The sequence below is a fragment of the Sprattus sprattus genome, assembly GCF_963457725.1.
Source record: "Sprattus sprattus genome assembly, chromosome: 2".
Lineage (NCBI taxonomy): Eukaryota > Metazoa > Chordata > Actinopteri > Clupeiformes > Clupeidae > Sprattus > Sprattus sprattus.
The window spans coordinates 14,789,727-14,803,941 of NC_137921.1; the positions used below are offsets into that span (position 1 = coordinate 14,789,727).

Here is a 14,215-nt window from a genome sequence, read left to right on the forward strand (position 1 = left end):
CTTTAACCTTTATACAATAGCATTTGTGCCTGCTTATGATGCGCAAAGCCATTTGTTTACAGACCAAGGTTAGTTTCTAGGAACTTTATGCACAACCAATGAGAGCGCTTGGGCTGGTTACGCGCTCAACGCAAACCGGAGAGGCGAGAGTTAGTCTACATTAGTTTGACTTTTAACCGAGACAGGTTCATAACCGCACATGACCGCTGATTAAGGAAACATATGGACCATAGGCTACGTCTTGTTTATATGTTTAGTGTGACAGTATTTATTGTATCTAGTTTTCAATAAGCAATGTATCAGCGACCACTGCTTCTGTTTACGCGCATCAGATGTGCCGTGTATCCACTTTGGGCAATCCTTTTGGCATTTCAAACAGAGGCAAAAGATTTACCCATATGTAAAGAGGTAAGTTCTCAAGTCTTTTCTAGATTACTTTGATGCCGTATGACGATATAAATGAATGCTGCTGTATGTATGGATGTGGGTAGCCTATATGCTCGGATGGCGTAAACAGTAACGTTCAGGTTTACATTTTTCCTTATAGTCCAGTGGTTTAACTTGCGACACCTGGTAACGGTGTAAGATAGAGCTGTAAAATACAGACGACTCATTCAGGAGGCCGCAACATAATTCCATAGTACATGAAGTAAATATCGATCAGCAGACTGTTAGAGGGGCATAGCATCATTCATATTGACAGAAAGACACGTGTGTGCCAGTGTGGGCAACCTTCCATTTCACTTTTGTATTATTGATTTTCATAACTGTTCAACAGGGATAGAAAGGAAAGCAATGAACTGCAAAACCCTAAACCACGTACAGACAAGAAACACGTTACATTGGTCTGTCAGACCTCTCATAATTTCATAATTTACAATTAAAATCCATACTGACTATAATGCCGCAATACCATGCTTTCATCCACTGCTTTGTTAGAAATTATGTCATAATACAAAGAAATTCATGTCCTCTCTTTGGACTTGTCTTTTGTGTTATATCTTGTAGCTCAATTTAAAGTCAAGATACGTTAGGTTAGGTTGACTAAAGCAAACAAATATGAAGTCAATACAGTCTATGATATTTGCAATATGGTGTGTGTGTGTATGTATGTATATATTTGTATATATATATATTGTGTCCTCCTGTGTTTATTTTGATGTAACTACAAACAAAAACAAGAAATACAATTAAAAAAAACGTATATTACTTATCAATAGCTGTTAGACACACCGGTGTTTCTTCCCACACTGCCTGAGAAAGACTTGTGTGTGAACGGTCCATATGTTTCACCGTTACCCTGCCTGCCTGTGTTCAGGTGTTATGGCAGAGGGTGCAGCTGGCTCATATATACATTTATTCATCGGCAACCTTTTGTGTACAAGCTGGCTTGTGATTAAAGCATTGCCCTGTTGGTTACTTGGAGATACAAGGAGGTTTGAGTCAGGTGCTTGGTTTGTACCACAGTGGAAGAAATATCTAATCATCACACAGCTATTGATTTTGCGAATTTTGTGTTAATACAATGTTATCACAGAGTAATGATCAATACGTTAACCTGAATGTCCCTATGGAGGGGTCAGTAATATTCAACCTTACCTGAAGCTCAATCTTGATACTATATAATCACAAATTACACCCATGAAAGGCATCAGGCAACCCTTACCCTAAGCATTTATATTACTTAATTTCGAGGGGTTGTAAAACACCAGAAGTACTAGAGGTGTAAAAAATGTTACATTCAGTTTAGAAGTGAACAGTAATTACTGATGTTGTTTCAGTGGAATATAGTACACCTTTTACAACTGTGGTTTTCGTGAGAGAGACAACTACCCAGTGGTGTAGTCCAGGGTATATGCCCACTTATTTTTCAGTCAGCATTGCGTATACCCACTTCTCAAAACAGGGCGTTTATCCTGTGCTGTATGAAAAAGAATTAAGAGTATACCCACTTCTCCAGGGACCACTACACCACTGCAACTACCACATCGTAGAGTCCTGCAAGATGGAGTCTTTAAGGGCTGTGGAAGAAGGGGCCAGTTTCTGGGTTATCAGACCATGGCCTACTTTGAATTTTTTTGGTATTTACATAACTGCCATCAGGAACGTTTAAGTATTATCAAGATTTCTTGTTTTATCTGAGTACGTTTCAACAGGTACCAACCTATAACTAAGCATTGCGTTGCTACCTCATAATACACATATTCATTTTATTATATCGTATTTATGGATACGTTTCAAGTAAGTACGTTTCAACAGCTTCCATTGCAGAAGAGACCATTGCTAACTGGAGATATTTTTTTTTATATCAATATGTTTGCATATGCTGTGCTCTTTCATGGGAAGACCCTCCCCCCACGACATACACAATTTACAGAAATAAAAAAACATGCCTGGATGTTTTCTATTGAACATGTATTAGTGTATGAGTTTGACCTTGGAGTGTCCATTGCTGTGACATGTAGGCCATGAAGGCATTATGTGTACGAGGCCTAGCTTGACCTCAGGTGAATCTAGAGAGGAGGCAGCTTGTGTGTATGAGGGTATGCAGATTCAGATCTCCACCAAGGCGATTGGAGTGGAGAGATTGTGTGTCACCATGTTCTGTTGCCATGGAGTTGGCCATGTTAATATGGAGATGTGGATTAAGTACAAGGTAATGTTCTAGAGCATATGGCTGTTTTCTCTCTCTCTCTCTCTCTCTCTCACACACACACACACACACACACACTCGCAAACACACGTAAAACTAATGTAGCAGCACTAACAAATACCAGCCTCTGTTTGTTGTTCTCCTGTTAACTATTAATCCTCTTGTCTAACTGTGTTGGGGCAAATTGACTCCACTAAGTGCTGGTGCTTACACCACTGGTGACATTCAGTCTTGTGTGTGTCAGAAAGGGAACGCACTTAGCGCCCTGTGATACACTTCGATCCAGTGTTGGCCGGATAAGTGATCATGGGTGTAATTTGGGATTCATCAGTAGTACTTAATTAGGCTGTATAGACTGTAAGTATAAAACACGCCCAGATGTACCGAAGAGATTACCACTGGTGTTTATCGTACAGTGTTACCTGTAACGGCTTTGAAGGACATATTGTTTTAAGGTGTTTATTTAGACCCCTGCCTTGTTTACTGGCACGGCACTCACCTGATATGTAAGTAACCTTGAGAAAGCAAAACCTTTGTTGGGGCAGAAGTCGCCAGACATCCTTGATGGAGGTGATTAGGATAAAGGGCGAGTCAGCAAATATTTATCTACCCTGTGGTTTGAGCAGCAGGATCGTTTCACCTCAAGGGAAATTTATTGCGATGCCTTATGTCTCCTGACAGATCTTCATGGTTGTCCATGGCAGCAACCATCAGTTCTTCGCGAAAAGATTAAAAATTGGTCTTTGAAAATGTCTCACTGTCGTCTATGTGCTTGCACTAGAGCACTTAGGCCATGTGTCTTCTGAAGTCCCTGACAATGTTAGTTGTTGATGGCGTTACATTCATCAATTAAATAAATAAATAATAAATAAATAAATAAAACAGAATTGGAGCTATGATTGCAGCCTGGTTCTGATAGCGAGTAAGGTCCAAACACAGGGCCTTACCAAGGGATACCTCAGTGAAACAGGAAAAACTGTTTTGCCATTTGTCAACATTTCCTCTCTAAGGGTTGTTTTTCTTTACCTTTCTTGTTCCCTCAGTCGGATTACCATTATGAATACACAGAGTGTGATGTGCTGGGGTCTCGCTGGAGGGTCGCACTACCCAACAAACCCAGCACCTGCACGGGCCTCCCAGACCCTGCCAAAGGCACGCAGTGCAGTGAGTAGCTACCAAACCAGTAGTGCACTAATACCACTGACATGCTTGCTATTGTATTTTTCCCATCTCATACAACTAATACTTGATACATCTCACACAACTAATTTCTGATGAGCTTGCTGTTATCAATGCCCTTTGTGCACAGGCTACCATACTGTCAAATCTTTGTGGGTTTCTGGTTTATCTCAGTGTTATCTCAGTGTTTAATTTTTCAGTGCTGCTAGTATACATACTGTTATTGTCCTAGCTGTTATCAAAGCACTTTGTGCCCAGACTACCATACAGTGCCATTTCTAGTATGTATACTGTTAATGCCCTTGCTGTCAAAAGTGCCCCGTGTGCCTGACTGAAAGACAGGAATAGTACGTACTATTGCCTAGCTCACTTTCATTATATACCCACATTCCATAATAACTTAAGATGTCCACTTTTAATAGATGCCACCAGTGTGGTTGCTGTCGTCAGTGCACACATATATACAAACACACATACACAAATATATACGTGTACGTCATACTGATGTGTCCACTGTCCTTATTTCCCCAGCGTTCTCCTGCAACACGGGGGAGTTTCTGGACATGAAGACCCAGGAGTGTCAGAAGTGTGCAGCAGGGACCTACTCCCTTGGGACAGGCGTGGCCTTTGACGAGTGGGACAGTATGCCTCCAGGGTTCCTCAGCCACGGGATCAACCTGGAGGCCATGGACGTCCAAATGAACTGCTCAAAGTAAGTGTACATGGGCAGCTGGGGTTTGGAAACGTGTTGTGTTGATGTTGTGACTGGTGAGTTTAGAGTTCATGCCTGTAGCTAAGCATCGATTAGTTTCATTAGATGTTGACGGTAGTGTAAGACTACCGTTTCCTTTCGAGAAGCAGCCAGTAACTGTGTCAACAAAATGTATTCCTCTCCAGTCCACTCCCATCACAAACCATAGTTTAATTTGGTGGTCCAAATATCACTATCTGACTATGTCTCTACCTGTTTTATGCTGTGTCATGGAATCGCCTAAATGGGCGGCTATGCTTTTGATATTCACCTGTGCAGTTCGGCCTGGACCCCAAAAGGAGCTTTCATCGCCTCCAGCACAGACGAGTGCACATCCACCCTGGCCTACGCCATCAGCCTGAAGAAACCTGGTTCTGTGTCTTTCCAGTACCTTTACCCAGACAACAGCATCTTCTTTGAGTTTTACGTACGTTTCGCACCAACACGGCTGAGGAACACCCTTTAGCTGAACACAATAGTGCTTTTTTTGTGTGGTAACTTGGAGTGTGCAGCATAATATGTTGAGTTGGCATTTAGACAGGGCTGTTGGTGCAGGGTTGTGACATTAAAACCTCTCTGTCTGACATATCTTATGGTTTATGGGATGCAAAACAGCTCTTATAAATGTATATAATATAAATTAAATACATTTATATCTGATAATATACAGGTTACAATGTGTGGGATGAGAAACAGCTTTTATAAATGTATATTTGATTCATATACAGGTTCAGAATGACCAGTGTCAGTCTTCAGAGGAACAAAGCCGCTGGATGAAGAGCACAAAGAATGACTGGGACACCCACTATGTGAGTGTGTGTGTGCGTGCGTGCGGGCGTGCGGGCGTGCACTGTGGAGTGTGTGTGTGTGTGTGTGTGTGTGTGCGTCTGTGTTCTTGTGCACGTCAGAGGTTAAGGCTATGTGTGTGTAGAATTCATGTAAGGCAGTTTGTATGTGTGTGTATAGGAAATGGTAAACTGGTGTGTGTGTCTGTTTATTCTGTATTAAATTATGCATGTAAGTGTGTGTAATAGTGTGCTTATATGTGTGTAAATGACAGTTTGCGGTCTGACTACCCACTGATCAGCCCTCTGGCCTCCGTGCTGTGTTACTGTGTCCACAGGTGCAGCTGAGTCGAGGGAATAATGTGCTGTACTGGAGGACCACTGGGTTCTCCCTCAACAGCAACTCCGTGAAACCTGTCCTTCTGCGCAACATCGCCATCTCAGGTCTGCCACACCTCTTGTTGTACAGAACAGAAGTGATGTTATTTACATGTGTCCACTAAACACTTGTGTTATTCACAATTATGTACATTACTGTAAAGTCTTAAAATTGGCACTATTAGCCACAGGCATAATTCATTTATTCCATATCTTACCCTAGCACCATCAGCCGCAGGCTCAATCTATATTGAACCCTAGCACCATCAGCTACAGGCTCAATCTATATCTAACCCTAGCACCATCACCTACAGGTTCAATCTATTACTAACCCTAGCACCATAGGCTGCCAGTTAATCTACAGGTACATACTATAATTTCCTGAATCTGAAATTCTTCTAATTGATTAATATAGGGTAGATTCTATCAAGATTTCACCCTAGATATGTTTTTGTTTCTGTAGGTATGGCAATCATGGGATAAATAGTTGGGGATATGTTGTGGTGTCATTGGTCATCATACCTATGATTGAGTAAATTGAACATAATAAACATGACCTACAGAGTGTATGCCCGTTGGCTGTCAGCTTCATCAGGTAGTGTGCTTCATCTTCTTTAGGTAGTGTGCTTCATCAGGTACTGTGCTTCCCCACACAGGTGTGGCCTACACCTCGGAGTGCTTCCCCTGCAAGGCGGGCACCTACGCTGCTGAGCCAGGGGCTTCCCGATGCGCCCCCTGCCCAGCCAACTCCTACTCACGCAAGGGCGCCACAGTGTGCCAGGAGTGTGAGAAAGACAAATATGCTGGTATGTGATTTAATATGTCTGCTAAAGCACTCTCATGGTTGCCTGAGTTTCTGTGCTTAATCGCAGCTCTTCAGAGAGCACCTCCTTTCCTATCTTACGCTTCCTCTCCCGTCCTCTTTCTTCCTCTACCTCTCTTTATCTTTCCTCGAATGCTATCTCCTCTAACAAGTAGCTACTTAACTCGCACTTACACTAGTTACATTCCTGCACTTTTTTATTTCTTATGTAAAGTAGTATTTATTGTTACACTAGGTCTCTATTGCTCGTAGCTTGATTGTAGCTTGATGACATAGCATTTAAATTTACATTACATCTTTGCATTTACACTTACATTTACATTACATTTACGTCCAACGCAACGTACAAAGAAGAGAACAATAAATCCATGGCACTGTAATTATTCATGTTAATTGCCTAACATTGCCTCTAAAGTTTTGAGGTGACAAATGTAAACAAAATCCCATTTCACTGGACGTCAGTTGTACAACTTCCTTAATGTAGTGGCAGAACGTTAGTAGTAGCAGTATGTTATCAGTGGATCCTAATGTCTTTGGGATTTTCCTAAACCCCTCTGGCCTTTTTCCTCTGCACTGTGTGTCCCTTAGGTATTGGCTCAGGAGAATGTCTTACCAGACCACCATGTAACGAGAGTGACTACTTCTACACACACACTCCCTGTGACTCCAATAGGACGGTACGACGATGAAGTCTTGGTTTGCATTAATTGCCCCTTGAGCTGTTAGATTTAAAATGCACAGGACGGACATCACTCTTAACATTAAGCTGTTTTTATCATTAGCTTTAGTATGTTACATTACTGCACTGGTTCCCAAAGTGGGATGTAGGGTGGCACAGACTTACAGCAAGGGGTGCGCAGGTTGAGGGCGGAAAAATGGAACGGGAAACCTACTGGTCAAATAAGGTATGGCAGTAATAAGTATGACAGCATAGTGCCCAGGACTAGCCTAATTTGTGATGAGTTCTAGTCTACTTTGTACTTGTTAAATATGACCAGGGCGTACCATTAAGCCTATGTGTTAGAAGGAATAGTTATTATAATTATAATTATTAATAAAATAGACAAAAGAATGGAACGATACATAGCCAATCATAAAACTGTATTTGGACAGATTTGATCGGTTTTAAACAAGAGATCTGATCAAATAAAATAATAAAATGTTTAACTTATAAAATAAGTAAGGACAGTTTGGGAACCTCTGCATTGCGTCAGCGTTACTATGATGAAGTCACTGTTGCATGCTAGGAGCTGCATTGCTGCATGCAAGGAGCTGCATTGCTGTGTGGTTTCATTTGCATGTCATCATTTAAAACCCCTACAAAACTACTTGTGTAGTTGAACATCTCCTCCTGTGTGTTCAGACCCAGCTGATGTATAAGTGGATTGAGCCGAAGATCTGCAGTGAGACGGCCAAAGGGGCCGTGCAGCTCCCGGCCTCTGGGCAGATGCAGACCTGCCCGCCCTGTAACCCCGGCTTCTTCGTGAACAACAGCTCGGCCTGCGAACCCTGCCCACACGGCTTCTACTCCAACGGCACAGGTACAGGCTCCAGAAACAGGAAGTGATACTGCATTCTGTCCCCAGGAAGCGGCGACCCCATCCTTTGTGACCAAGAGCACAGTGAATGGAGACGTTGATGGAGGTTTCGTTACTGTCTGCACGTTACTTCAGTGTTTACTTCCTTGTTATGTTCTGTAAGGTATACATCTCAGTAACCCTTTCCCGGACAACACCAGCTTTCTCTGGAACTGAGGCAGACCCTCTCTGGGCTGGTCTGGGCTGGAGAGAGTTTTTTGTCTGGGATGTCAGATGTGGTTTACCTGTGCTGGTACTGAGGTTTACCTGTTTACCAGGTGATAGCAAAAGGCACAGCTACAACAGGGACACAGCTGACTGATACTGACTTAGCAAAACAGTATAGTCAACTTAGAAGATGCTAATCAGGGTCAGAAATGGACAATAATGAAGTAAATTTGGAAGTTAATGCGTTTTTCCTCTGCAGACAGACAAATCATAGTTTCAATTTTGTGCACGGATATCTTTTTATTGTTGATGATTGTTTTGTTGAGCATGAGTGGTTTGCAGTTTCTTGCTTGCTTCTCCTATTGCTCTCTATGTGTATATGTGTGTGTGTGTGTTTGTGTGTGTGTGTGTGTGTGTCTTACTGAATGTGTGTGTGTGTTTTGTGTACCTGTGTGTATGTTAACACTAATGTGTGTATTGGTGTGTGCACAGTTTGCACAGAGTGTTCTGCTGGAACGGAGCCGGTGGTGGGGTTTGAGTATAAGTGGTGGAACAGGATGCCCAGTAACATGAAGAGTTCAGTCTACAGTAATGAATACAGTGACTCAGAAAGGACCACAGGTAATACTAGCTTTACAGTCTGTACAGTAAACAACACACATAAAGCAACACACATAGAGCAACACATGCTTCAGATGAGTCCTTTACATCTTTGAGATGGCTTTCCTTTCATAGAAACCTGTACTTTATGTTGAAAATGTACTGGACTGTACTGTTGTGTTCTGTTGTGTTCTCTTCTGTTCTGTTCTACTTGATTCAATTCAATTCAATTCAATTCAACTTTATTAAATTCAATTCTAGTCTATTTTACTTGATTTGATTCTGTTCTGTGCTATGTTATTCTATTCTATTCTATGATATTCTTGTAGTGTACAGTAAAGTTCTTAACTTCTTAACTCTGTTTAGTATAGTGTTTTTCAACTCAGTGCAGCTCTGGTTTCGGGTAAATTCAGCTCAGTTCAGACGGAGCGAATGAGTTCCTGTATATGCTTTATATCTGCATGATTAAGAGGGGTTCTAAAAGTGACTGTGGGGTTTGACAGCATGGGAGGTGGCAGGAGAGTACGTCTACACCACACCAGGAGACATGGACACAGGCTACATGATGCTCACCCTCACTGTCCCTGGTTACAGGTGAGTGATGCAGTGTGAGGATGATAGACTGTCAGCCATGATCTTTCCCTCGTTGCATAATGCCATATACTGTCTGATATTATATTGTTGACCTTTTCAATAACATGGACCAAGGGTTCACATTTGCACACCTGTTCCAAAAGTGCTTTAGCTCAAACTGTTTGCAGTCCTTTGAATGCGTGCTGTAAGCTAATGATGTTTTTAGATTAGTAAAGTGAAGGAGACAGTAAGTGACATGACACTTTACTCACTGTCTGAAATGAATTGTCTGAACTCATCCATAACTCAGCCATGTGAATATGTGATATAATTAGATTAATATCGATTCTCACTTAACAAACTTTTGAAGTAATCAACTTCCTACCAGTTGTTATTAAACAGTTATTACAGCGCTGGCATCTTTTGAACTTTTGGTGGCTCTTGCCAGGTTGCCTCATGATGCTAGCAAGGTCGAGACAAACAAAGAGCTGGCTCAGATCTCCTTTGTGTTTGAAACCAAGTGTGACGCCAACTGTGTTCTCTTCTTCATGGCGGTAGGCACTGAATTGCTTTTTTTTTGACAAATCAAATACATTTCTCTCCTGTCATGTTTTATGTCATGCACTTCAGTTTTGATCTTTAATGTTTTATTGTGCTTGCTGTTGTACTTATTACGGACATACTGTACATTTTCATTTTTTTCCCACATGGTAACTGAGAAAAATGAAGGATGAACGATATTGTTAAGTTAAGTTAAGTCCATATTCAGATATATTTTCAGTTTGCTTAAGGAGCTCCCTGTATGCCAGATCCATTTTCTGATCCACCTCGTCATGTTTTATGCCATGCACTGCAGTTTTGGTCTTCGATGTTTTAATGTTGAACTCCTTGTTGGCATAAAGGGAGTTCCTTAAGCAAACTGAAACTATCTGCCCATCCATGCCTGATCCATCTGTCCTCTCTCAGGGCCTGAGTGAAAGGAACAACTTTGTGGTGGAGAGCTGGAGGGGGACCAATGGGAAGCAGTCCTACTCTTATATCGTCAGGAGCAACAGCACCGTCAGCTTCACCTGGGGATTCCAGCGCAACGCCGTGCGGACCGCAGTAAGACTACCAAACAACCCATACCATAATAAACCTCTCCTATAAGAGAGACAACATTAATAGTATATGATAAATACATTTAGACTCGTTTTCTATCAATTCCAGTGACTTAAAAACAAGCAAATAACATTTAATCAAATCAAATCAGCTGCCTCCTTTTGTATCTAAAGTGAGGTCAAAGGTTACTACTCTGACTGAGTTCAGCACATTAACCGTGGAATCAAGGTGTGATGGTGCTTTCTGGATCTATCATGCCTTTTGAATAGCCTATTTGTTACCAGTATTAATCCAGTAACCCTCCAATAACTCTCATGTAGTCTGTGTGCAGATTAGCATTGATCTTCCTGTCTTTGTTATAGGTGAAGCAATATAATGCTGACTTTGCTAAGATTTACGTCGTCCAAATCACCAACGCCATCGATGGCGTGGCATCCCAGTGTCGGCACTGCGCCCAGGGCAAGGAGTCGGCCTGTGTGTCCTGCCCACCCGGCCACTACATGCTGGAGGGCACCGGAGTGTGTAAGGCCTGTCCCGCCAACAGCATTGTCCACGCCGAACAGCAGGTGGGGCCAGAGGCCTGTGTCCGCTGCGGACCCAACACACACACCAACAAGGTAAAAGAGACAACATGAGACACACACACACACACACGCACAACAACAAAGTAAGAGAGACAACACGACAACCACACACGCACACACACAACAACAACAAGGTTAGAGGGACAACATGAGACACACACACACGGACACACACACACACACACACACACACAAACACACACAACAATAAGGTAAGAGAGACAACACGCACATGAATAAATCATTGTATTTACACTACTTTTGTAGAGTAGTGGAGGTGTATATGTCAATGCTGTTTCTGTATTAGCTGAGTAGTGGACATGTCCACAGAGGAGAGCCAAAGGAACATGTATGCATTTAGTGGACCACAAAGGCCTCTCCATACATGTCACTATGATGACAATCATCTATCCTTTATAACACATGTAAATGTATGTTCATTTGAGATCTGTTGTAGATCTGTCTTAAAGAAACCTAGTGGAGACTGTGGGAATGTCACTAGAGACACTAGGGCCTTATACATGTGCCACTGCGATCAGAACAGTTTATCGTATCGTATTCGCGTGTAGGTGTGAAAATTTTCAAGGGAAACGGCTCTTGTCGTTACGTGTTTACATGTGCCAAATGTGAAGCGTTTACATTGCCTCGGGCATGCGCAAAGACCACGGAGATGTGCTCCCACCTGGTTTGTTTACTAACAACATCAACGTGGATCCGCATCGTGCACAGGCAGTGTAGTGGCTTAAAGTTCCCTTCTTTCTATCAGCATATAGTTCTTAATATTTTCTTTGAATAACCACTCCCAGATGGAAAGAAAACGAGTCTAAGCGTGGATGTGTTTCAACAACGGTAGAAAACTGTGTTTGCTCCGTCTTTTACTGAACTCATAATTATTTGACAGTGGTATTAGTTACAGTTGAGACACCCGAAATAACTTGCATGCGCAGCAATCCTGAGACGTGATTTTTAGTTTGCACATGAATACTAACGTCTTCTTTGATCCCAGGAAATTTGAGCCCACAACCCATCTCCCTTACGGAGATATTGGCGAAAGTTGTTTTACCTACTTCATTGCAAACGTCTAGTTTTGCAAACGTTTTATTAAAACAGCGGAGCATTTTACTCCCTCGCATTCTCTCTACAAACTTCCATATAGACGCGGGATCAGCAGAGGAAAATCTACTTTCCTTTTGGGAGAAACCAGGCCAGTCGTTCCCACGACTACAGCACCTTGCAAAACGAATTATATGCGTTCCAGCAACAAGTGCTGCGAGTGAGCGCTCCTTCAGTGCAGCAGGGCGCTTTATAAAAGCCAGGCGCTCTCGCCTGAATCCTGACACTGTAGATGCTATTTTATTCCTGCATAGTGCTAAGACAAATTCTAAATAGAACGAAGGTTAGGCATATCAGCAGAGGTATATTTTGGTTACATTAGGATGGCTACGTTTATAGCTTGCGTTTTGGGCGCACCACAATGCCAAGAAGTTTGTCGCGACTGTGATATTTCATTGTGGGGGTGATTGATAGCTTAAGGCTTACGAGACACAGTGTTTTCCGATGTTTTACTGAGTCCTCTCTGTCTCTATCACACACACACACACACACACACACACACACACACACACACACACACACACACACACACACACACGCACACACACACACACACACACACACTAACGGAAGCAAAAAAGGTTTAAATTAAGTGACGATCCCTCAAATGTCGCGTCTCCCGCAAACCTGCAAGCTATGAGTCAGCTGTCAGTATTGGAAGAAGCCTTAACGTCTCGAAGATGAAACTGCCTGGGTAATTTTGTTTCGTTAGGCTATTAGTTATATTTTAAAACAGCCATTGTAGCCTACCACTCGTGGAATAAGGAATTTCAAAGAGATGATGGAGTGATTTGACTCAGAAGTGACATTGGGCATTGGCAGCGCAGATGTTCAGAACAAGTTAAACTTCTAGCTCAGTAACATCAACAGCTAAGAAAGAAGGTAAGAAAAATAGTCGGAAAACTTTGATTTGCAAGGGAAGCAGGCAAGTGTTGGGGTTGTTACAGTATATAGCCTACAATGTGGTGAAATTTCGGAATTAATAGGCTCCAGTGGCGTTTCCTAAATATGCTTTCTTTCATTTTGCAAAAAACAGTAGGCTATATTACCATATTAAAATGGTGTACCAACATGCGTTTTATTACTGATAAAAAAATTGTAGGCCTACTAGCCTATTGGATCAGTCTCCTTTCAAGAACAGGCAAGAACTTTCTAGCCTCTAACTTTCTAGCCTCCTGTCACCGTCTCCCCCCAGTCACGCACCGACTCCCCCATGACACATCGCCCTGATTTGACACGCCCTTTTCTGAGCCGAACGAACGTGGTAAACCACCTCTCTCGAAAGGCTCAGACGATCGCCGGAAAAACGAACAGTTCACATCTAGACCCCTTATACATGAGGCAATTGTAACACGTTCGCGAGTTTCTATCGGTGCAGACGCGATGTAACAGCTTTACATTGACGCATGTATAAGGGACTACTCTTTCCTCCCTCCTCCCAGGCCCACACTGCCTGTCTGAGTGACTGTAAGCTGGCAGTCAAGCAGAGCGACGGGGAGAGCCTCCACTATGACTTCTCTCTCCTGTCCAGCGTCGCATCTGTCCAAAACAGTCCACGCTTCACCAGCAGGGGCCTCAAGTACTTCCAGCAGTTCAGCATTGGGCTATGTGGAGGCGAGGTATTCAGTCTATCTATCTATCTATCTATCTATCTATCTGTCTCTATGTCTCTATGTCTATATATCTAGCTATCTAGCTATCTACTTATCAGTCTACCTATCTATCTATCTATTTATCTATCTGTCTCTATATCTATCTATCTATCTATCTACAGTATCTGTCTGTCTGTCTGTCTGTCTGTCTGTCTGTCTGTCTGTCTGTCTGTCTCTTGGTCAGTCTGTCTCTTCTTACTTACCTCCATCCACCCATCTAACCACACATCCATCAATACATCAATCTGCTCATCGATTCATCTAAAATGAAGGTCATG

At 42.4% G+C, this 14,215-nt stretch overlaps 1 protein-coding gene across 1 annotated transcript in view; it reads left to right on the top strand.

Annotated features, from left to right (window-relative positions):
• Positions 1-294: 294 nt before the first annotated feature.
• elapor1 (endosome-lysosome associated apoptosis and autophagy regulator 1) overlaps positions 295-14,215 on the top strand; it is a gene marked incomplete at both ends in the record, with an annotated part of 19,646 nt that continues 5,725 nt past the window's right edge. The window contains 15 exons of the mRNA XM_080833235.1: positions 295-408; positions 3,697-3,817; positions 4,364-4,544; positions 4,863-5,010; positions 5,312-5,392; positions 5,707-5,812; positions 6,403-6,552; positions 7,158-7,246; positions 7,933-8,110; positions 8,807-8,935; positions 9,418-9,508; positions 9,936-10,041; positions 10,454-10,591; positions 10,951-11,205; positions 13,728-13,904. Coding sequence (XP_080689361.1) covers positions 295-408; positions 3,697-3,817; positions 4,364-4,544; positions 4,863-5,010; positions 5,312-5,392; positions 5,707-5,812; positions 6,403-6,552; positions 7,158-7,246; positions 7,933-8,110; positions 8,807-8,935; positions 9,418-9,508; positions 9,936-10,041; positions 10,454-10,591; positions 10,951-11,205; positions 13,728-13,904 — 2,064 coding nt within the window. The remainder of the gene's footprint in view (positions 409-3,696; positions 3,818-4,363; positions 4,545-4,862; positions 5,011-5,311; positions 5,393-5,706; positions 5,813-6,402; positions 6,553-7,157; positions 7,247-7,932; positions 8,111-8,806; positions 8,936-9,417; positions 9,509-9,935; positions 10,042-10,453; positions 10,592-10,950; positions 11,206-13,727; positions 13,905-14,215) is intronic.